This window comes from Leucoraja erinacea, chromosome 31, assembly GCF_028641065.1.
Source record: "Leucoraja erinacea ecotype New England chromosome 31, Leri_hhj_1, whole genome shotgun sequence".
NCBI lineage: Eukaryota > Metazoa > Chordata > Chondrichthyes > Rajiformes > Rajidae > Leucoraja > Leucoraja erinaceus.
In genome coordinates, this window is record NC_073407.1 from 27,429,454 (window position 1) to 27,454,286 (window position 24,833).

General features: G+C 42.3%; 1 protein-coding gene across 5 annotated transcripts in view; it reads left to right on the forward strand.

The window, feature by feature from the left end:
- Positions 1-116: 116 nt before the first annotated feature.
- LOC129712165 (tetratricopeptide repeat protein 28-like) overlaps positions 117-24,833 on the forward strand; it is a 94,298-nt gene continuing 69,581 nt past the window's right edge. For 3 of the 5 annotated variants that reach the window (XM_055660406.1, XM_055660410.1, XM_055660409.1), the window contains exons 1-13: positions 503-643; positions 1,168-1,234; positions 1,767-1,873; positions 6,111-6,320; positions 7,889-8,069; positions 9,283-9,533; positions 11,939-12,090; positions 14,548-14,725; positions 15,451-16,524; positions 17,810-17,995; positions 20,452-20,611; positions 21,773-21,939; positions 23,598-23,817. In XM_055660406.1, coding sequence (XP_055516381.1) covers positions 1,781-1,873; positions 6,111-6,320; positions 7,889-8,069; positions 9,283-9,533; positions 11,939-12,090; positions 14,548-14,725; positions 15,451-16,524; positions 17,810-17,995; positions 20,452-20,611; positions 21,773-21,939; positions 23,598-23,817 — 2,872 coding nt within the window. In that variant the 5' untranslated portion in view covers positions 503-643; positions 1,168-1,234; positions 1,767-1,780. Of the gene's footprint in view, positions 202-502; positions 644-1,167; positions 1,235-1,766; positions 1,874-6,110; positions 6,321-7,888; positions 8,070-9,282; positions 9,534-11,938; positions 12,091-14,547; positions 14,726-15,450; positions 16,525-17,809; positions 17,996-20,451; positions 20,612-21,772; positions 21,940-23,597; positions 23,818-24,833 lie in introns of those variants that run through there. The other 2 variants (XM_055660407.1, XM_055660408.1) reach the window with 2 other exon arrangements.

Consider the following 24,833-nt stretch of genomic DNA (forward strand, 5'->3'; position numbering starts at 1 on the left):
TGTCCACCGGCTCCGGACATCTCCCGCTCCCGCCGCCAGAGCGCGCTCACCGTCCCCGTTCCCCGCCGCCAGGGGGCGCTCGCGGCGCGCGCCCCCGTTCCCGCCGGTGACGCGTCGACGTTTGTGCGCGTGCACATTGTGGCGGTTGCCGTGGCGACGCCGCCAGGTGAGAGGCTGCAGGTGGAGGGAGCGAAGCCTCAGGTGAGGCAGGGTCCGGGCAACACTTCACCTCCCCACAGCCCAGGCCTAGAGCCGCCGGGCAGCACACAACTAAATCAGTGCTTCAGTAAATCTGTGGAGAGAAACAGGCAACGTTTGATGGCCTTACATAAGAACTGGGACAAGCTAGAAATTAAACAAGTTGTAGAGAAAAAGAGAGACGGAGAGAGTAATACAGATTATAAGGTAGAAATCAGGAGAGAGTAGTTGGTTCTGGCATGGTGGATTGTAAAGGTATGTTTAGAGGATGAAACCAAATGAAATCCAAAACACCAGGAAGGAAGAGGGAGACAAAAATGAATGTTGAAAGTTGGAAGTTCAAAACTGGAATAGCTGAAGTTGTGGTCAAAAGATGAGCTATTGTTTTATTGACCTTATGTTGTTCTTCATTGAGGCAGCCCAACTAAAGGATGGTTAGGCTGAGGTGAGAATGAATATTGAAATGTGAATTAATGATAATTAAGGTTAATTCTGCTTGGTTGTTCAACATGATTCTCAAATGAATGCAGCAAGCTATCGAGTTTTGTGTTTGACAATAGACAATAGGTACAGGAGTAGGCCATTCGGCCTTTTGAGCCAGCACCGCCATTCAATGTGATCATGGCTGATCATCCACAATCAGTACCCCGTTCCTGCCTTCTCCCCTTATCCCTTAACTCCGCTATCCCTAAGAGCTCTATCTAACTCAAGTGATTATGGATTTACTAATTCAGTCCATGTTTTGCTGCTTCAGTTCTGTCCATGTTGCTTCCTGAGACGAGTTTGATTGTACCTGTGTTCTGAAAGCCCCCTGGAAGGCAACTTATCTCCCCTGTAGAACACCGAAAATGGAGGAACTTGATGGTTCTTAAATACATGATTCCATTACCTGTTTTTGAAACTAGGTAAAACTTTCTTAACCTCTTTTACTTTATTTACTTTTACATTTTAAATTACTCTTCCTACCAGGACTTGAATTTTAACGAGATGAAATTGACTGGAAAAGAAAAAAAATTCTGAGGAAGTAACTGTAACTGTAAGTGAATGGCTGAGTAAATTCAAACCTTTAAATAAGTTGTTTTTTTTTGTCATATTTCTATCTCTCTCTTTCTATCTCTTCCTCCCAATTTCCAACCTTTCTCATGATGTTAAGGCATTTGTAAATTTTGCAGATGCTGAATAATTCCTGTATTCTGTCCTTGAATACTATTCCTTAATAATGTTACTAATTGTACATGAAAACAGAAAGTGCAGGAGTTACTGCGTCAAGCTTAAGTGCGTAATAATACCTACCTAGGAAATGGAATAACATGTGCTATCTGGACTGTATACAGCCCGATTGTGGAAAAAGTACTCACTTGAGATATGGTATAGTAACTATCCTGGACAGGTCTCATATTTCTTGTACAATGGCAAACTCGTATCTCTCTATGTGCTATTGACCATATTGTCTTTGTTCTTTTGAAGTTCAGGGTGAAAGTTAGTGACGGTGAGGACATAGGTTTAAAATCTGATTTGTATCTGATCTGCTCAGAATTATGTGAATCACTCGTTTATTGATCCGACAGATCTGTGAGTGAAGATGATTGCGAACGCTGACCAGAGCAGTGTGCCAAAAGATCCCCCCAAAAGTCTAGAGCCACTTTCAGCAGACTTGGTTACAGACTCTCAAAAGGTATATATTCATATATTATTCCTTCAATAACGTGGCTGAACAGCATTTTTCCTTATTGTCATGTATTTGATAAAATCAGGTATGGACATTAAAAGGGATAATTAGTCGAGATAATAAGGATAAAGAGCCTTGGTAAAGAGTGTGTGGTTACACTCTTGTGTCTGGCATGAATGACCTGGTATTAAAGCCATAAAGTGGCCCAGTTGCATGTTACAATCAGTTGGTGAGTCTAGCTGAAGCATTTTAGCATCACAGAAGTAAGTTTTCAAACTACAGAGTGTGCACTGCCATCAAGCATTTTCTTTGCACTAATCTCACCCAAATCCTTGTTTATTCTCCCCACATTCCCATCAATCTCACCCCCCACCAGTAGGACACTGGGCGAAACCCACACGCTCACAGGGTGAATATGCAAATAAACCCATATCCCTCCATCCCTCCAATCCCTGCATATCCATCTGCCTATCCAAAAGTCTTTTAAATGCCACTAATGTATCTGCTTCAACCATTGCCTCCAGCATCGCCTTACAGCCATTCAACACCCTCTGTGTAAAGAACGCACCCTTCTCACCATAAAGCTATTTCTTCTAATATTTGATTTTTCCATGGTGGGAACATTTCATATCATTTTATATACTTATATCAGGCTTCTCTGCAACCTCCAGTGTTCCAGTTTAAACAGTTCCAGTAGTAAATCAATTAAAAATAATGTCAATGGATGTTTGTTTATTCATTTTTGCTAACTGGAAACCTGGGGTCTGTGATGTATTGGATTCTGTTTTTGAAAAACAGTAAAGACTAACAAAAGTATTATGACTTTTTGCCTGACAAGTGGATTAAAGATTAATTCAGTGAGAAGTTAACAGTCATTGGAAGTCAATGGACTAGAAGTTTGAATCCTGTGGTGTTTCACATCACTTTGGTAGCAGGCCCTTTGCCTTTTATGGTGTAAATAACTGATTGCATTCAAATGTCTGGTCGATGATGTTTCTGAAATTGGCAATGTGGTCGAAAGTGAGGTCCAGATCAGTGGACAATCTAATTAACTTATTATCTATTTTATGTAAAGCACTTTGGTATCAATGCGAGTTGACTTAAAACGTGCTATATAAATAAAACTTACTTACTAATCATTTGGAAGAAGTGTGGTGTACAAGGCTGCGTGCGGGCAAGAAATGGGATGTTGGGTTTGGCAACAACTTTTTTCCCTTCTCAGATGCTGATCGACGTGCTGAGTTCCTCCAGTAGTTTAATATTTTTGCTGCAAATTCTAGCCTCTGCAGCCTTTTGTGTCTCCAATTCCCTTGGTTTTGTATCATTAAAATGTGTTATCTAATTATATTCCTCTTGCTCTTTGTGGCATTGATTGTGGAAATGTTGGCCTTTTAGTTTCCGGCTTTACAATAATGATTACATTACTAACGTTTCTCAGTGGCTAGAAAGCACTTTGGCGGTGAAAGTTGTTATTTCAATGGAAATATTTGTCTTTCTGATAGTATCAGTCTAAGTGCTGAATCTGTTTTTGTTTGGCCATAATGTATCGGGTTGCATGATAAACTCTGTTAGGTTAGATTGTTTGGATTGCAGACAGTGGGAAAAATTGGCTCTCATTGCATCCTTTTATGTAAAAAGAATGTCGGGAATGTGAATTTTAAATCGCATCTCTCTCAGAAGTAAGCTAGCTCCCACATAAGAATCCAACATTTCTATCCATAAAGGCTCCATACCTGAAACAAGCATGAAGACCACACAATGATCACAGCAGGGCCAAGAGCATTCAGGAGCTCCAGTTGGTCTCACTCCCTTGCCTTTTCTCTATGGCCTTAGACCTTCTTTCATTTGTGATCATTGCCCAGTGCCTTTTGAATGCTACTCTATGCATCGGCTTTCACTACTCCCCTGGGATGTGCATTCCACATGCTAACCATTGCTACGTGAAAGTAAATGTCCTTGAGAGACTTTTGATTATTTTGCAAAACTGTCTTCTCCATGCTCTGTGTTCTCTGGTTCTTGATCCCTCTACTCACTATCTACCTACCTGTTACCTTCATGGTTCTCAATACCTCCATCAGTCCGCTCACAGTTTTCTCTCCTCCATGGAGAACCACCACACTCTTTCCAATTTATCCACTTAACGGTGCTCCTGCATCCTGAGAATAATTTTGGTAAGTCACTTCTGCACCCTCTCCAATCTACCCCACAATTGGGCACAGTAATGTAGGTTGTGGTTTTATATTGTGTCTTTATTGCTCTCCTTTATTTAAAGAGACTTCCTCAATAAATAAAGCCCAGGAATCCACTTGCTTTTAAACTACTTTCTCAATCTGCTGGGCACTGTTAATGCCAATAAGCTCTGCACAGATATCCCAAAATCTCTCCGTTCTTTTACCCCTTGTAGAATTAAGTTGTTTAGTTTAAAGATGTGCAGAACAGGTTTTTTAACACAGAGGGTGGCGAGTGCCTTGAAATGTGCTGTCAGGGTTGGCGGTTGGGGCAGTTATAATAGTGGCATCTAAGAGATGTTTCGATGTACAGGGAATGGATGGATATGGATTATGGGAGTTGGTCTTGGCAACATGTTCAGTACAGACATTGCGAGCTGAATGGCCTGCTCTTGTGCTATACTGTTTATTGTTCATTGCACCTTCAAGTTTGTGTCATAGGTAAATTTGGGAAAAACTGCCCTGTACACCCAGGCTGATATAATAAATTTCAAGAAAAACATTTGTTAGGTTAGCCTTAGCTTAAAGATATAATGCGGAAACGGGCCTTTCGGCCTACCGGGTCCACGCCGGCCAGCGATCGATCACCCTGTACACTAACACTATCCTTCGCACACTAAGAACAAGTTACAATTATACCAAGCCAATTAGCCGACAAACCAGTACATCTTTGGAGTGTGGGAGGAAACTGGAGAAAACCTACACGGGGAGAAGGTACAAACTCTGTACAGACAACACCGGTGGTCAGGACCGAACCTGGGTCTCTGGTGCTGTAAGGCTGCAACTCTACCGCTGTGCCACTGTGATGCTCCTTTTCTAATCAACCCACACTTGTTCTATTTCTGTATACTTTCGAAAAACAATATTTCACTTCTACTGTGTATGTTTCCTGTTACCCAGACAATTTTCTACCCAGATTGCTGCAGGTCATGGCTTCAGTATTGATGACAAGCCTATTATGTAGCAACTAATCAAATATTGTTTGGAATCAGTATATAATACATAATGTTTATTTCATTCCAAGGTTCTCTCTGTTACTTCATCAAAAACTGCTATCTTGTTTGTTAGACATGATTTGCCTTTAACAAATTCATGCTGGCATTTTCTAATCAATCCACACTTGTCCAACTGACTGATAATTCTGTCCCTGATAATTGTTTCATGAACTGTCCCCACTACCAAGGTTAAACTGATTGGTCTGCAATTACTGCATACATCCCAACAGCCTTTGTTGATGGAGACTCCTTCAACACATGCCAAGGCTCATAAGTTCAAAAGTGTTAAGAGCTGAATTAGGCCATTCAGCCCATCAAGTCTACTCCGCCATTCAATCATGGCTGATCTATCTTTTCCGCTCAACACCATTCCCCTGCCTTCTCCCCATAACCCTTGACACTCGTACTAAGAATCTGTCAATCTCCGCCTTAAAAATATCCATTGACTTAGCCTCCACAGCCATCTGTGGTAATGAAGTCCACAGGTTCACCATCTTCTAACTAAAGAAATTCCTCCTCATCTCCTTCTAAAATTATGTCCTAAAGGTGCCAGCTACTTGTTTACAGTCCACTGTGTTTATCATTATCTCAGCTGAAATTTCACCCCATCAGTTCCAGTTAGATCTTCTGCATCCTAATCAGTGATCTGGCCTGGAGCCGGCTGCAGACGATGAAATCATTTATTTCAACTTTGTTCCTGGGGTGTATTTTGTTACTTCTACAGAAATAGTGAAACGCTGCCAGCCCATGCCTGAGCTTGATAGTATGTGCATAGTTTATGCTTTAGACCTGTGTTGTCAAATTTTCCAGTATATTCTGGCTTGAACAATGCAGTTTAATAATCTATAAACCTCCTTTCTTGACCAATCCAGTTTTATTATTGTATACACTTGGTGTAAAAGCCAGTGCCCTTCAGCAGGAGGCGAAGGTTGATTGCAAACAGTTGGTCCTCCTGCCTTTGGCCAGAGTTTATACAATGGTTCCGCAGACTACCTGGTGTTAACCATGTGTGTGTTGCAGGTTGCTTGCCTACAGGTGCAGGGGGATGAAGCATTGAAGAAGGGGAATTACCAGGAGGCGGTGCACAGCTATTCCCAGGGTCTCATGCTGGATCCAAAGAATTGTGAGCTACTTTCCTGCCGGGCAGTGGCATTTATCCAGATGAAACGGTATGAGGATGCCAGAGTGGATGGAGAAGCCCTGATCCAAATCCAGCCCGAGTTTCCACAGGTAAAATCTGTGGGGAAAACCCTCGGGCAGAAAAATATTTGTTTCTCTCATTATCTTGGATTTAGGGGATCTGTCTACCTGTCCTTGTTTAACAGTACAAGGATATTGCTGTATTTGGAGCAAGCATCATTCACATGACTGTCAAAATATAGAGCAGGGATATAAGTCAGCTACAGAAATGGACGGTGAGGTGGCAATCTGAGCAAGTGTGAGGTGTTGCACTTAGAAGGTTGAAAGTAAGGGGAAAGTATACAGTTAACATATTAACAGCACAGATGATCTTGGGGCCCAAGTCTATAGTTCCCTGAAATTAGCAACACAAGTGGATGGAGTGGTAAAGAAGGCATATGGTATACCTGGCTTCATCAGTCGGAGCATTGAGTATAAGCAGGTGAATTTGTGGAATTCTCTGCCTCAGAAGGCAGTGGAGGCCAATTCACTGGATGCATTCAAATGAGAGTTAGATAGAGCTCTTCGGGCTAGCGGAATCAAGGAATATGGGGAGAAGACAGGAACGGGGTGGTGATTGTGGATGGTCAGCCATGATCACATTGAATTGCAGTGCTGGCTCGAAGGGCCGAATAGCCTACTCCTGCACCTATGGTCTATGTATTTAAATATCCCTAACCAGTCTGAAGAAGTGGTATTTGAAGAGTATTTTAGATAGGCACATGGATAGGGAGGGAATTGAGGGATATGGATCACATGCAGGCAGAGGAGATTAGTTTAACTTGGTCTTGGTGGCCATGGGCATTGTGGAGCAAAGAGTCTGTTCTTGTGCTGTAATGTTCTCTTTTCTATGTAATGCCCTGACTGATGAAGGCAAGACTGCCAAATGCCTTGGTCACCATCTTGTCCCACTATGTTGCCTCTTTCTGAGAACAATGTAGTTGTACTCCTCAGTCTCCCTGTTCTAAAACACCCTCCAGAGCCCTGCAGTTGGTTTACTGTATAAATCCTTCCTGGTTTAATTTAGCAATGTGCAGCTATGCGCTAATCCAAGTTACATTCCATTTGCCAATCCTTGGCCCACTTTTTCAGCTGATCTAGATCATGTTGTGAGTTTAGATAACCTTTTTCACTGCATATTATACAACCAATTTTGGTGCCATCTGCAAATTTATTAACCATATCAACTACATTCTGATCCAAATTGGTAATGTCAGTGACAAACAGCATTGGACCCAGCATCAATCTCTGCTGCACACTGCTGGTCACAGACAACAAAGCACAGTTGACCACAGAGGCATCCGCTTCCATTCTTGTGCAGCCTCCCAACTGATATTCCATCTGACAACCTCCAAAAGCAGTTTTAAACTCTTCATGTTGATTTTTTAACTTTGGCCTTTTGCAGTCTGGCTGGGTAATGGCTCATCCCATGAAAACCCGAGGCCTGGACAGCTCAGGGTACCGCATGCATTACATGTTGGCAAGGTGAGGTCGAAAACTACAGATTTAAACAATAAAAAGGGAAAGAACTGAAGTTGTTGAAATGGGGCAGCTAATCAGAGGGTGAAATTCTCAGTCTTCTACAATGCTAAAACCCTGCTGCTTTTGTTCCATCACAGAATTATTACTTGTTGTCTCTGGCGAATGGGTGTCTTGGCAATCTCCAGAAGGCCTTCTGGTCTATGCTTCGTTGTCTAGACCTTGATCCAATGCATCAGAATGACCTGGTGAAAGAACTTTACAAGATCACCAATAAACTATGTAACACTGAAATAGAGGACAATTACTTTGATGACAAAGGTACTCAATTTAATATCCTGTTCTAGAGAACCTTTAAAATCCAGAATCAATCTATCACTTCTTTCCACTACGTGCTACATTGACAAGAGGCTGGGAATTGAGTCGGTGATGTGCCACACACCCTGCTGTGCTTTGGTGCTTCAAGAGTCGGACATTCTTTAAATGTTGTGAGAGTACCTGCCTTCAGGCAGTACTTTCCACAATGCATCCACCTTCAGGATTACACATTCTTCCTGAGATTCCCTCAAAACCATCTCATCTTAAACATGCCCTTCTTCTTCTTGCGTATGGCGTGCACAGCCTAAAGCTGTTGGATATCTTGTTCTATTTGATTGTGCACGCCGGGTTGATTGCATTCATCGAAACAGGACGGACCACATGAAGGTTACAATCTCCCACCCCAAACATGCCTTTATGTTACTTGACACCTTTGCCATGGGTGGATGGTTGCAGGAGACAGTTTGGTCCATTCACCCAACGATGGTCCTGTGAGCTCCTGAGATGTTTAATTGTACACCAAGGCTTGTTGTTTCCACAGTGGGTTGTGGTAAAGGGGGGCTCCAATTTTCTGCAATATGTATATATGTATGTATGTATATTGTATGTGTGTGTGTGTGTATATATATATGTGTATATATATATATATATATTCACACACTAACACACACACATAAAAATTCAAACATGAATAAATATATACATATTATAGTATATATGTGTGTGTGTGTGTATATATATATATATAATGTATGTGTATGTCTCTCTGTCTCTCTCTCTCTGTCTCTCTCTCTCTGTCTCTCTCTCTGCCTCTCTCTCTCTGTCTCTCTCTCCGTCTCTGGAAAATTGGAGCCCGCCTTATATATATCTTGAAGGCCCAATATATCTTAATGTCCGAGTGATTACAATCCTTTGTGGTCGACTTTAATACCTAGCGGCCGCTATGATAGAAAACAAATACTACCCTACAAACGTCAATTGCATTTCTTAAACGTATGAAAAACAATATTTTCATAAGATCAACTTTAATTAATGAAAGCTGTAATTCTGAGGATCTGGAACACTAATTCTGTTTTTCTGTCTGCAGATGCTGATTGACCAGCTGTGCATTTCCAGCATCTGTATTTGATATTTTAGATTTGCAGCATTGTATTTTTGAAACGTTATGTCATGACAGTTGTGCCAGTCTTGAGATAAGTCTTGATCTGCTGTTTAGGACTGGATGAGGTGCTTCTGGAGATTGGGAGCCTGCTCTGTGAGGCATCGTTGCATGATCTCTGCATACAGGTGGTCAGCTCAGCTGTCCAGCTTTATCAGTCTACAATGAGTGATTCAATCAGAATGCAGTTCTACATGATCCATGCCACTTCCTATTCAGCAACCAATGAAATGGACATGGCCAAAACAGCCTATGAAAACTGTCTGAAATTAGCACTGAAGTTGAGCAGCATTGAAGAAATAGTCAAGGTACAAAATCGGGCCATATTGACCTTCATATTTCCCTCCTGATTTATCATGGAATACAGTGCTATAGGCAGGAATATGTTTCCTGTTGGATTATAGCCAAAAAAAACACATTTAGGACAGAGGTCACCCGAACCAACCCAGATCAGTTGTGACTTTCTCTTGTGTAGGAAGGAACTGTAGATGATGGTTTAAACTAAAGATAGACACAAAAAGCTGGAGTAACTCAGCCGGTCAGACAGCATCTGTGAAGAAAAGGAATAGGTGATGTTTCAGGTTCAGTTTAGTTTATTTCCACGTACTGAGGTACATTGAAAAGCTTTTGTTGCGTGCTAACTAGTCAGCAGAAAGACAAAACATGACTACAATCGAGCCAATCACAATGTATAGATACATGATAAGGGATAAGGGAATAACGTTTAGCTCTGGACCCTTCTTTAGACTGAGTCTGAAAAAGGGTCTCGATTCCAAACGTCACCTATTCCTTTTCTCCAGAGATGCTTGCTGCCTGACCCGCTGGGTTTCTCCAGCTTTTTATGTTTATCTTCCGTGACATTCTCTTCCTTTAATTGAAGGATGTTTCTCCTATTATAGAACCAGTTATTCAGCACGAGCTGCATAGGTCTTGGATCATGTGGCCTTGGCTGTTGCCAGGGTTGTGAGAGTAATGCCTGATGTTGTGCAACTTCCAGTGAAGTCCATACTTGCCTGGGCTGGTTGTTGGTCCACGAGGTGCTGAGTTCCACTGATCCCCTGCCAGACGCATCAGAATCCACTAACACATTATTGTGTTGTATTGCATTAGGTCCTACTCATTGTATAGGATTCCCAGCCTGCAGAATAGGGGGAAAATCAGTTAATCTGCTCTTAACATTTATTTATAGATTTTTAGCTAAAATCTGTCAACATTTCATGCTTTTAATTATTTACTGAGATTTTAATATAGTTAGAATGTCCTGAATATCTCTGCCATCAAAAAAACACTTAGGAGATTATTCAGGAGAAAGTTTGTCCTCTAGTTTTTCCTCGTATTAAAGGCCATCAGGGTGTTCTAGTGATAGGCTGTGTCATGTTGTGTGCTGGACATCCACTGGGCTGTGGGCTTCCTTGTCTGGGGGAGTGGACGATAGGCCTGGAATAGCAGATCAACGGTTTCATTCTCCCAGGCTAGGAATTCTCACTCAAATGAATAAGTACCCAACCTGCACAGGCTCTGCTGTTGGACTCTGAGTGGCGATGGATCAGAGCCACATCCACTTCCAGCTGCCCAATACACTGCATTCAAACACCATTCAGATAATAAAATTCTGAACTGCATTCATTGTGAGATGGTGACTGACTGATCACAACTGAGACACGCCCTACAATGCTGAGAACTATATTCTGCACTCTGCATCTTCCCCTTGTTTATCTATTGCACTTGAGTTTGAACTGATTGTATCTAAGTAAGTGCAGTGGCAGATGTTATATCGTTTAAGAGATTACTCCCTCTAGCCGCTAAATAGACTACATGGTTAAGGGGAATGTCTTTGTATGCGTGCAAGCTCTCCGTCGGGGAGAGACCTTCAGAGCTTCTTCACAGATAAATCTTCAAAGCACAGCCTTTTGATTAATAAATTCTTTATTGTTGATGAAAAGCAATAAGTTACATCCAAACTTCTTCCGACTCGTACACTATAATCTTCATGGAACTCCAGCTTATTGCATTAAACGTTAGAAAACTGCTCGTGTCTCCGTTACACTTCGCATGGTCCAAGGATAAACCTTTCCCATGCTGGTCCTAAACTAAACTAAAAACTAAGCTTCTGAGCAAGAAACCTAGCTCCAAACACACCCTAAAATACGTCATAAATCCCACTCAGATAATAATGGGCAGTCTAAAATTTAAAGACACATGCCATCATCAATGACACACAAAACAAGCCAAATGGCCACTACAGTATGGTATATCTGATTTGTATATTTGGATAGAATGTAGAACAAAGCTTTTCACTGGACCCTGGTACATGTGACAATAATATACCTGAACCTAAATGTAGGACTACTGGTGGTGTAGAAGGTGTATCACCTTCCAATGGGGATCAAAGGGAACAAATCCCAATATAACAGCATTGTTTTACACCTGACGTGATTTAGCCAGCATTAGTCTTCACCCATAATTAAACAAAGAAAATACTGGAAACACTCAGCAGGTCAGACAGCATCTTATTTCAAACATACCACATCTGCAGATTTCATTAAATTTATATCTTACCCAGTCTAATAACTGGACATCTTCCCTAGCATATGACAATGAATTGGACCCCACAATTTCTCTGCTATATTCCCAAGTTAAAACCTATTCTGGCTTTTATGTAAAGGTTCTTATGGAAGAGTGGTGTAAGATGTAGCCTGGGTTCTGCTTGCAGTGTTATGAAGGTCTGGCAGAGGTACACAGGGAAATTGGACATCCTGAAGAAGCCATCCAGTACCTCCTTGAACTGCTAGCAATCGGGGAACACAGTGAACAGCAACCAAGTAATCAGCAGTCCTCATACGAAAGGCAGCCTCTATCCACAAGGTAAATCATTGAAGTTAACGCATTGAATCACAGAAGATAGACAATTGGATATAGAAAGATTTAACAATGCAAGCATTTATTTCACTGCATTCAGTCTTACCTGCCTGTTTCTGTCCTCTGACTCCAGTGTGTATCATCTTAACTTCAGTGTTCTTCCTGCTCGAGTGTGGGACCTTCCCCTGACCTCAGTGTGACCTTCACGTGACCCCAATGTGTGACCTCCCCTGATCCCAATGTGTGACCTTCACGTGACCCCAGTGTGACCTTCCCCAACCCCAGTGTGTGATCTTCCCCTGACCCCAGTGTGACCTCTTCCCGACCCCAGTGTGTGATCTTCCCCTGACCCCAGTGTGTGACCTCCCCTGACCCCAGTGTGTGACCTCCCCTGACCCCAGTGTGTGACCTCCCCTGACCCCTGACCCCTGTGTGTGACCTCCCCTGACCCCTGTGTGACCTTAGGTTAATTAGCTGCTCTAAGTTGTACCTAGTTTACAGATGAGTGGTAGAATCTGGGGGCAGTTTTGAGAACATGGAAATAATAAAATATGATTGATGTAGTTAATATGTTAGTTAATGTATTATTTACTATATTTCTATATAATACATGATAATGTTATTATTAATAATAAATCAGTGTAAATAGATGGTTGATGGTTGGCACATACCCAATGGGCTGAAAGCATCTTTGAGTGCTGTAGTCTCTGTGTCTGTTTGAGGGGCCAAATGGTTTCCAAGTGTCTCTAGCTTCCAATGTTCTACAGATAGTGGAGGTGCTTCAGAGGGTTTGGTACTTTTATTCCAGACACTACCTGGTGCACAGTGGAAAACCCGCAGGTCTGATTCTCCCTCAGAGGTACATAGTGAGCTCAGAATCTCCATAGGGGCTGAGAAGTTTTGGCCTCTTGATTTAAAATGAGAGTGCAACAAACTGAACCAAGCTGTTATCAATCACTAGAGTCAGGAGTGGTTCCAGATGATTGGAAAATTACCAATATTACCCTGATTTACAAGAAGGGAGCAAAGTAGAATGGTGGGAACTATAGGCCGGTTAGTCTGACTTCAGTGGTTGGTAAGATTGTAGAGTCCATTATAAGGGATGAGAATACAGAGTACTTAGAATTTCACGATAAAATAGACCAAAGTCAGCATGGCTTGTGAAGGGGAGGTCTTGCCTGATAAATTTGCTGGAATTCTTTGTAGAAGTAAATAGCAGTACAGGCAAAGAAGAGGCAGTAGATGTTGTTTACTTAGATTTTCAGAAAACCTTTAATAAGGTGCCACATGGGAGGCTGCAAAAGAAGATGAGAGCCCATGGTATCAAAGGGCAGATACTGATGGATATCAAGTTGGATATCAGCATGGATAGCAGATTGGCTGGATGGCAGAAGGCAAAGAGTGGCTATAAACGGGGCTTTTTCTGGTTGGCTGCCAGTGACTAGCGGAGTTCCGCGGGTCAGTGCTGGGGCCGCTGCTCTTCACGTTGTATGTTCATGATTTGAATGAGGGGATTGAAGGCTTTGTGGCCAAGTTTGCAGATGATACGAAAATAGGTAGAAGGAGCAGGTAGAGTAAAGAAAGCTGGGACTCTGCAGAAGGATTTGGATAGAATGGGCAGAGAAGTGGCAGATGGAATATAGTGTAGCAAAGTGTGGAATCATGCATTTTGGTATTGGGAATAAAGGTGTAGATAAAGGGACTAGAGACGGAAATTAGCTACTGATTGGCTACAATCTCGCATATTTACATGCAAATGTTAATGAATATGCAGTCCCTATAAACAAAACATTTATTATTATTATTATTATTATTTTTGAAATGGGGAGAGAATCCAGTAATCGAAAATGCAAAGGGACTTGGGAGTGCTGGTGCAGGATTCCCAAAATGTGAATCTGCAAGTCGAATTGGTAGTAAAGAAAGCAAATGCAATGCTAGCATTTATTTCAAGAGAGCTTGTATACAAAAACAGGGATGTAATGCTGAGGGTCTATAAAGTGATGGTCAGGTCAGGAATCATTTGGAATATTGTGAGCAATTTTGGGCACCGTATCAGAGGAAGGATCTGAAGAGGGCCCAGAGGAGGTTTAGAATTCATTGCCACAGAAGGAGGTGGCGGCCAAGTCAATGGATATTTTTTATGGCAGAGATAGATAGATTCTTGATGAGTACGGGTGTCAGAAGTTATGGGGAGAAGGCAGGAGAATAGGGTTAGGAGTGAGAGATAGATCAGCCATGATTGAATGGTGGCCTAGACTTGATGGGCTGAATGGCCTAATTCTGCCCCATCATTTATGTCATTGTAGAACACTGAAGTCATACAAAGTTAAGATGCTCCTGAGTCTCAGTAGTAACACTCGATTACTTCCTCGCACTTTATTTCCATGAGTTCACAGTTTGTTTCCAGAAGTATTATGTCAGCAATAAGTTGAAATGATGCTGGCTTGTAATGTTTCTCCTTAGCCGCAGAGAATTCTGGAGTTCAGAGAGAGTAAAGGCTGCCTACTTGAACCTGAGTGAAGCCTATTGTCTTATTCATCAGTACCAGAAAGCATTGACTTTTGGGAAGAAGTACCTGGAGCATATAATAGGGGGACCGCTTAGTAGCTGCAGTCACGATATTACATCTGCTTATTATCAGGTAGGTAGCATGTATCTGTACTCCTAGATCCCTCTGCTCTACAACCCCATGGCCCCACCATTCACTGTGTAGGTCCTGCCCAAGTTTGACTTCCCTAATGCAAAACCTCAGCCTTATTAACATTAAACTTCATTAGCCTCACCTGTCATACTCCCAATGAAAATAGCTGTTAAGAAAAGTAAAGAAAAATAAAACAAATATAAAGATTTTTCCACTGATCTGTGTTAAAAATGTAATTTCTATATGAATCCAATTAATTTTTATGGTAAAAATCGCCAAATTTGCGCAGCTCTGCTGCAAATACAGGGAGAGATGAGAGGTGAGGCAGCGACGAGCTGAGCCTCCCCTCTGATTGCGCAACCCCTCAGAAACTGGATGGAGCGCAGGCAATAGATAATTGACAATAGACAATAGGTGCAGGAGTAGGCCATTTGGCCCTTCGAGCCAGCACCGCCATTCAATGTGATCATGGCTGATCATCCCCAATCAGTACCCCATTCCTGCCTTCTCCCCCTATCCCCTGACTCTGCTATTTTTAAGATCCCTATCTAGCTCTCTCTTGAAAGCATCCAGAGTACCTGCCTCCACCGCCCTCTGAGGCAGAGAGTATATTGTCTATTGTCTAAAGGTCTCCTCAATATTCCCATGGCTGCCGGTTTATAGATTGGATTAGGGTAGCAGGGAATGTCAGTAAAAGACGGTGATTCATTGTGTTTGTGTTGCAGGTTGCAAAACTACAGGAGAAATTGGGGCTTTACAGTGACTCAGTGAACAGCTACCAGCAATACTGTGATTTAAACAAGGTACTGGGCAACAGCACTGCAGCAGCTGAGGCCCATGGAGCAATAGGTTCAGTCCATGTAGCACTGGGTAACTATGACCTGGCAATAATGCATGCCCACAAGAGCTTCAACATGTCTAGAGCTGGAGCAGACCGCAAACTTCTACTAGCAGCACTGATTAGGCTTGGGGACATTAACAGTATCATGGAGAATTTTGAAGAGGCATCAAGTTGGTATGAACAAGCATGGGATCACAACCGGATGGGAGATGCACCCAAACTGAGGTGTCAGACTGCTCTGGGTTTAGCGGAGGTTTACAAAGGAACAGGTCACTATCAGCATGCCTTGTACTTCTATGAGCAGGCACTGGAGGCTGCCGAGGAGGCAAACGAAGGTGAGCTGATGTACAAGTGTAAATTCAAGATTGCATGTTGCTGCCAGTTCTCCTACTCTGCAAAGGATCTTGCGAAAGGTTGCAAAGCCGTTAATGATGTGATACCACATTACCACTGGCTCAGTAGGAAAGCCATTGTGGAAGGCATCGTGCAACCCGAGGAAATTACTCATGTTCTTGTGGAGAGCTATGATGTGATCCAGACAATTCTTGTGAAAATAGGTGAGCACGTCAAGGCACTGCAGTATGCAGAGGCAGGGAGGAGGCACAGATTTCTAACGTACGCATTAATGGAAGAGGAACAGTCAGCATGGAATAATTCTGAGGATCAGTCTTTGCCATCATCCATCCCAAGCTTGGAGAAGCTCTACAGCATCGTGGATGCCACCTCTGGATCTGTGCTGTACTACTCGTTGGTGAAAACGGGCCTGTTAGTCTGGATGCTGAAGGCAAAGCAAGGTCTGGTTTACTTCCATGCCACCAACGGTGCTGTGTCAGAAGCTGTCCACAAGCAGATCTGCCAGTTCCTCCTGTTACTGAAGAACAGGTCCCTGCTTTATGAGACTGAAGCCAGGAACATCCCCATACGGCTGAAGAAAACCATGAGTGACAAACTATACAAGGTAATGACTGAATGTGTAGGTGCTTGTTTATACCGATTAAAACACAAGGCAATGTCTGTCTGTGTGGGGGGAAGTACCCTGTGGTCTGGTGAATAAATGTGTCTTGTTAGTCATTGAGTACCACTGTCAACCTTGAAACGTAGAAAATAGGTGCAGGAGTAGGCCATTCGGCCCTTCGAGCCTGAATCAGACAGTTGTGGGTCTAGTGCCTGTGCCAGGGATTTGAGTAGAATATTTAGGAAAACATTTGAGTGTATAATGCCCAGACTTTACCGAGCCTTTCAGGTAAAAAATATCCATTGACATTATTTCAAAGACAAACAAGGATTTTTCCTGCAGAAACAAAGAACTGTAGATGCTGGTTTATATCATAGATAGAGACAAAGTGCTGGAGTAATACAGCGGGTCAGGCAGCATCTCTAGAGAAAAAGGATAGGTGACGTTTCAGATCAGGACTTGGTCAAATGAATCACTTGGTCTGAATCAGAATTCCCACTTGTTTGCTTATTTATTGATCCTTCTTGTGTTTGCTGAATGAGGTCTGGGCTGGGCACCAGAGATGTTCGCTCTAAAAAGCTGCCAGAGATTTTACAAACATATCTTATATTCTATCCTGTACTGCCGACAAAGAGCCTTGCTTTTATCAGGCATCTTAGATAGTAGTTCTTTTTGATTAAGTTTATAGAATCTCCAGATAAATGTTTTTATAGTGTTTAGGAAGAAACTACAGATGTTGGTTTACACCGAAGATAGATACAAAATTCAGGAGTAACTCAGCGGGGCAGGCAGCATTTCTGAATAGAAGGAATGGATGACGTTTCGGGTTGAGACCCCCCCCCTTCAGACTGAGAGTCAGGGAAGAGGGAAACTAGAGACATGGAAAGGTAAGGTGTGAAAAGGACAGATCAAAGCAGATTGTGATCAAGGAGATGCACTATGGTTTATTGTTGGCTGAGGGGAAGGTGACAACGAGGCATACAAACTCGTGTTTGTTGTGTCTGATCCTGCACAAAGACCAATTCCACCTCATTGACAGACAAAACAATGAACTTATACCAATTCTGCTTCCTGACCTACTCAATTGCACCAGCATTTTCTCTTTATCTTTGGTATAAACCAGCATCTGCAGTTTCTTTTAATTACATTAAGAATGTTATTGTTTTGTTTCGGTACATATGACAATTAAATCTCTTGACTAGATTAAGGCTAATTCTTCATATTAGTGCATTACCTGCTGCAGATGAAGGTTCATTTTTCACGTTATTGTGTTATCCTTCTGCTGCAGAGCCCATGGACTTCCCACTTGTCCTGCAAGAATTCCAAGGCAACATGTGGGCTGCCGGAGGACGGGATGGAGACTGAGCTCTGGAAACAGATGTACCTGCTTTTGTTGGGACCTCTCAACAAGTTGCTGGATGATGTGCAAGAAGGCAGCGACATTCTGATTGTACCTGACCAATATCTCATCCAGGTCAGTATGGGCACAGGCAAGACAGGGTTGTTGAGTGGACGGGGTTGATTGAAGTGATGAACAGATAATATCACAAAGCATTTCTGAAAGTTATGGCATTGTTGAGAGCAGATCTGGGAGGTTTACAGAATAGAGGAGCAAGCACCAAAGTAAATTGTTCAAACAGGCAAGACCATGGTGGAATTAATTTGTGTAAATAGCATGGCATGCAGTAAATAAAATGGAAGAACTACAGGCAATGAGGGCCATGATACATTGGTATCCCACGGTATGAACATTGATTTCTCTAACTTCAAGTAACCCTTGCATTCCCTCTGTCTCCGTTCCTCCCCCACCCTAATCATCCTACTAGTTCCCTATTCTGCTTCCTTTCACTGTATCCACTCATTATCGCCTTCTCCACAGCCAACAATGAACCATTGTGGGCACCACTTTTACTTGATCATCGGGCTGGTTTTGATTTGTTCTTTCATACCTTTCATTCATTTGTTCTTTGTACCCTTTCATATCTCTAGTGTCCCTCTCCCTTGACTCTCAGTCTGAAGAAGGGTCTCGACCCGACACGTCACCTATTCCTTTTCTGTAGTGATACTACCTGGCCCACTGAGTTACTCCAGCATTCTGTTTCTATCTTCCATAACCGCAGAGATTTTGCTCAAGGAAGGGGAGAACTTAAAATTCTGGGCTACAATGTTCCAAAGCAGTTTTAAACTTTAGACTTTTAGATTTGTGACATGACAGAATGTAAAGAAATCCTTTAGAGAAAAGTGATTACTGTTTGATGGAACTTTCCCTGCAGTCAGGGAGGTATAATCGGTCAAAATCTTAAACAACAGTAAAACCACGTTGTAGGTTTGAGCTTAACTTGAGAAAAATAGATTGGGAAAACAGATTAAGGAAAATGCCAGAAATGTCACAATTACTAGGAGATTAGGGTAATGTTAATTTAATTAATATTTAACTGAAACAATTGATACATTTGGAGAAGATTGGTATGGGAGCAAATTAGCAAGAATCGTATCAGCAAAGATTGTAAAAGCTTCCACAGCTTTGGAAAAACGAGGAGAGTAGCAAAATTAACTGTGCCTTCCTTGAAAACAAAGGCAGCTGGAAGTATTATTGGGAATAAGAATAAATAAATATTTTGCATCAGTCCTTCCAGCAGAGGGTGGTACGGAGTTAGCTTTACTGCCATACATCACTGTCTATATCTCTTGTTTCCCTTTCCCCTGACTCTTAGTCTGAAGAAGGGTCTATTCCCTTTCACCAGAAATGCTGTCAGACAATTTGAGTTACTCCAGCTTTTTCAAATCAAATCAAATCAACCTTTATTGTCATCTTGCAAAGCAACAATTGTACAGTGCAAAATGAGAAGAAGTTTCCCAGGGAATACCAGAGCATCGCACATAAAACTTAAACATTTTACACATAATAACAGTAAAAACAATCCAGTCTTTCTTCGATTTTAAACCAGCATCTGGAAGTTCCTTCCTACACATAGCTCCACTGCCACTTGTTCCTGAGTGATGGTGTCAATGTGGAGCAAGCACATTCTCCCTGTGACTACATGGTTTCCTTTGTTTCCTGTTTCCACCCACATTGCACAGATGTGCTGGCAGGTTAATTGGTTACTATAACTTATCCCTCGTGGTTTGTTGGGTGGCAAGCAACTCGGGAGAGAATTAGTGGGGATGTATGAGAGAAGATGTTACAGGGCAATGAGGGGGGAATGGAATAGATGGGTCACAGTGTAATCTTGTAACACTCTTGGACAGAGTGTAGAGGGACAGATTAATGTGCAGCCCAAGTACAAGAAAAGACCAAACTCCTTCATGCAGAGAAGGTGACAAGAACAGTGGTGTTGTTGGAAATCGAACGGTTCAGTTTCAGTTTAGTTTATTGTCACGTGTACCGAGGTTCAGTGAAAAGCTTTTGTTGCATGCTAACCAGTCAGCAGAAAGACAATACATGATTACAATCGAACCATTTACAGTTTATAGATACATGATAAGGGAATAACGTTTAGTGCGAGGTACATTCCGATCAAACATAATCCGAGGGTCACCAATGAGGTGGATAGTAGTTCAGGACTGCTCTCTAGTTGTGGTAGGATGGTTCAGTTGCCTGATAACAGCTGGGAAGAAACTGTCCTTGAATCTGGAGGTGTGCATTTTCACACTTCTATACCTTTTGCCCGATGGGAGAGGGGAGAAGAGGGAGTGACCAGGGTGCGACTCGTCCTTGATCAATGGCACCAAAAATGAGTTAAAAGACATTAAATGTGTGCATTGTGCCGTTTATAAATCCCATTCACGTCCCTCATCCTGCAGAACCCATCCTTACATTGGCAATTATCGACACAAAATGAAACTCAGGCTATTGTGCCATTATTTGTTCATTTCTAGTTCTTTTGATTCCTTCCTCTTAAATCTGATTGATTCCTTCTTTAATTCCAGATTCCCTTCGCAAACCTACCAGACGCGAAGAATAAGACACTGGGAGAGAGGTTTTGGGTTACCCTTGCACCATCCCTGTTCGCAGTGGAAGTTGTGGCTAATTTGACGGAAGATTTTAGGCATAAAATAGAAAGTCGATTACCATTGGATGTGAAATCAGGTAATTCATCTGTTTGTGCACCAATTCCAAATACCTCATCGATGTGTCACTTTTTAACTATTGGACTTGAATCCTAAATCATGTCACTCCTAAATAACACTGATTATTCCTGCAGAGAAACACATCTCTTTCAGTTGTACATTACATAATATTTCCAAAATAAATGAGTTATTAATCATAGCCAAATGGGAGAAGAGCATTTTTTTGGGGGTAACCTATGTTCTAAAATGGTCTCTTCTGCGATGACCACTTTCCTGCGACTGGTTGGGCTGCACAATTCATTCATCAGAGCTAGAAAGTGTTCAGCTGCTGCCTATTGATACCCTGGTGTTGCAGATGGTAATGCTGATCAGTGTGCAACGGCTAATGCTGATATCAGCCGAGAGCTTTAGCGGACAAGGTCACTTGCTCCGTCAAATCTGCACTGTTTATTTCAAAGAGAATTTCCGTTCTACTTTCCTTCCAGGGGCCCTTTGACATTTCCTTCATCTATCATTTCTCCAATTTCCATTTGAGAGCTGGTATTGAATCTGCATCGACCATCCTATCAGTCATTGAATTCCAAATTCTAACTTTCACAATAAATAATTCCTCATATTCTGCTTTCATTCCTTTTACCTTTAAATCTGCGTCCTATTGTTATTGACACTTTGATCCTTGGGAAGTATCACTCTTTATTAACTTTTCCAAATACCTTTTAACTTTAAATGCATTTTCTTATTGCGCTCTAATGGGAACATGCAGGTTAACTGCAGACTATTTACTTAACAATCTTGGGTCCCTTTCTAATCTTTCCCCACTCGCGTTAAATCTATGTCCTCTAGTTTTAGACGTCCCTGCCCAGGATAACTATGTAACTATACTCCTAGGTCTCTGAGCTGTGACGACTCGATTGTAATCATGTGCTGTCTTTCTGCTGGCTGGATTGCACACAACAAAGGCTTTTCACTGTACCTCGGTACATGTGACAATAGACGGAACTGTTCTACAACACTCTCCAGGGCCTTGCAGTTTTGGATTTGTGTGTTTTGACTCATACCCTCCACTCTTTAGGCTAGATGCCCATCTGCTTTCAAGCACTGTAATCATTGTCATATAATCTGAATCTGGATCCTTTGTGTACTTGCAGTTCCCCTGGATTCCTCCTTGTCTGTGTTTCAGGGCATGTTCCAACAATGACTATGCTGCAACATATGGGCAGTTCACAGCAGGAACTTCATGGTTTGCAGAAGGTTGGACTCATGGACTCTGTGAGTCACCTGGTTCACTGTACATCCACCAACACGCTTGTTGCCAGCTCGCCATACGTCATTCTTCCATTCAAGCAGGCAAGTATCAGGGCTGTCGCTGTGTTGTTGGCTTCAGGCTGCTTCTGGCCATTAACCCTGTCAAGTATTGTTTATTGCTGAATTAAAGGTACTTTTAATTTGACAACATTGCATCTGGACATTTTGTTAGAAGATAATCGCATTCTGTATTTATTATACTTTGAATATAAAACCTTAGAAAATCCCCATACCTCCCAGAAAATAGTGGTAAATAAGAGTTATAGAAAGAATGGTGAGCTGTACGAAACTAACAATAGTGAATAAAGTGTTGGAGAAATGAATGGGTTTGAAAGCCAATTCTTGCACAGGAGCTGCAGGGCAACACAGGTTATTAAAGAGGTGGCAATCCAAAAGTGGCAGTTGTTACATATCTGAAAGGAAAACAAACTGATGAGCAGAAAGAAATTCCTCCTCATCTCCTTGCTAAAGGCATGTCATTTTATTTTGAGGCTATGGCCTCTGGTCCTAGACTCTCCCACTAATAGTAATAATAATAAATTTTATTTATGGGCGCCTTTCAAGAGTCTCAAGGCCACCTTACAAAAATTTAGCAGGTAGAGGAAAAACATGTAAGGGGAATGAAATAAATAGTAGAGACATGACTAGTACACAAAGTAAAGACAGAATTCAATTCAAAACACAATACGAGGCAATTCATGCACAGATGAAAAGGGAGGGGGACGTGGGGCTAAGGATAGGCAGAGGTGAAGAGATGGGTCTTGAGGCGGGACTGGAAGATGGTGAGGGACACGGAATTGCGGATCAGTTGGGGGAGGGAGTTCCAGAGCCTGGGAGCTGCCCTGGAGAAGGCTCTGTCCCCAAAACTGCGGGTTGGACTTGTGGATGGAGAGGAGACCAGCTGGTGTTGATCTGAGGGACCGTGAGGGTTGGTAGGGGGAGAGGAGTTCAGTGAGATATGGGGGGGGCAGATGGTGGAGGGCTTTGTAGGTGAGGATAAGGATTTTGTAGGTGATCCGGTGGGAGATGGGAAGCCAGTGAAGTTGTTTGAGGACTGGAGTGATGTGATGGCAGGATTTGGTGTGGGTGATGAGTTGGGCGGCTGCGTTCTGGACTAGTGGAAACATCCTCTCCACATCCACTCTATCCAGGCCTTTCACTATTCGGTAAGTTTCAATGAGGTCCCCCCTCATTCTTCTAATCTCCAGCGACTCCCTCGAGGCCGAGTGCTGTCAAACCCTCATCATAAGTTAACCCAATCATCGTAGGGATCATTCTCATAAACCTCCTCTGGACCATCTCCACAAGTAACATTTGGTGGATACTGGAATTATGAATTAAAAAATAAAATGATACAGAAATATTGATGTCAAGCGTGATCATGATCGTGTGGAAGTGAAGCATAGTTATAATTTCAGATCGATGACCTATTATCTAAAATATTATTCATCTGAAACATAGCTCAACTTCTGTCTTCAATGATGCTACGACAGACAGCGTGTTTCTCTGGCATCTTCGGTTTATGTTCTTAATTTCTTTTATTCTGCTTTAGTGGAAGCTGAACAGACACATCTAATTTCAATCAAAGTCCATGATATAGAGTTTAATAATTCACATTCAAACCACTGATTGGAAATCCACAAGCTCTGTGGGTGGCACACTGATGATAATGTTTAACTGAAAGCTCTTTCTGTATTCAGGTGTTTGGCAAGTCTCGGTCACTGGTTGTGGGAAGTCCACATTTCCCTTCCGCTTTGTCCTTGTGGGGAAGAGTTTGGAAGCCCTGGGGCCCATTAATTGGAGCTCAGAAGGAAGTTATCAAAGTGGCGGAGTACCTGCAAACAGAGGCCATCATGGGTGAACAAGCAACCAAGAAGCGTGTTCTGAGCGAACTTCCACAACTCACTGTGGTACATATTGGTAAGGTGGACTTTCTCTGTAGCTCACTGCTGAGCTACATTATAGTCCTGTTTATATTGGGCTGACAATATAGACAGCTGGTGAATTTGGGCTCTTTTGCTAACCCATTCAGCCAGGACTCATAGAAACAAGGAACTGCAGACGCTGGTTTACTAAGGAAAGACACAAAGGCTGGAATAAGTCGGCAAGCCAGGCACCAACCTTGGAGAACATGGATAGGTGACCTTTCGGGTTGGGACCCTTTTTCTGACTCCTGAACTTAAGAGAACCCTTCTTCAGAAGTCAAAGCCTGAAGAAGAGTCCCAATCTGAAACATCACCTATCCATGTTCTCTACAGAAGGTTCCTAGACCCACTGAGTGACCAACACTTTGTGTCTTCAGTCAGAACTGAATGACTATTTTATGCTTTTATAGGGTTTTGGGGAGTATTGAAAAACAGAAGGATATTTGAATACAAGTCCACAGATCCTTGGAGGTGACAACAGAGGTAGATAACATGATGAAGAAGTCAATTGGGATACTGGTGTTCATTATTGGGACATTGAAAGTAAGGAGGTTATTCTAAAACTTTATAAAACCTTGGTGAGATCTCAGCTGCAGTACTACATGCTGTTTTAGTCACCATGATATTGGAAGGATGTGATAGCTCTGGAGATGATGCAGAGGAGATTCAACAGGAGCAGTGTGTAGGAAGGAATTGCAGATGCTGTTTGCAGATAGACACAAAGTGCTGGAGTAACTCAGCGGGACAGGTAGCATCTCTGGAGAGAAGGAATGGATGACGTTTCGGGTCGAGACCCTTCTTCAGACTGAACGGGGGAAGTTCAGTTATGGGGAAATATTGGAGCTGCTAAGTCTGTTCTCTCTGGATCGGAGGAGGCTTGGAGGGGACATGATCGAGATATCTAAAATTTTTGGGGTACAAGAGAAGTAGGTTGCAGGAAATGTTTCCCCTATCAAAGGTAGATAAATGTACAAGACATAGGGGAAGGGGAAAGAGACTTGTCAGAGAGTG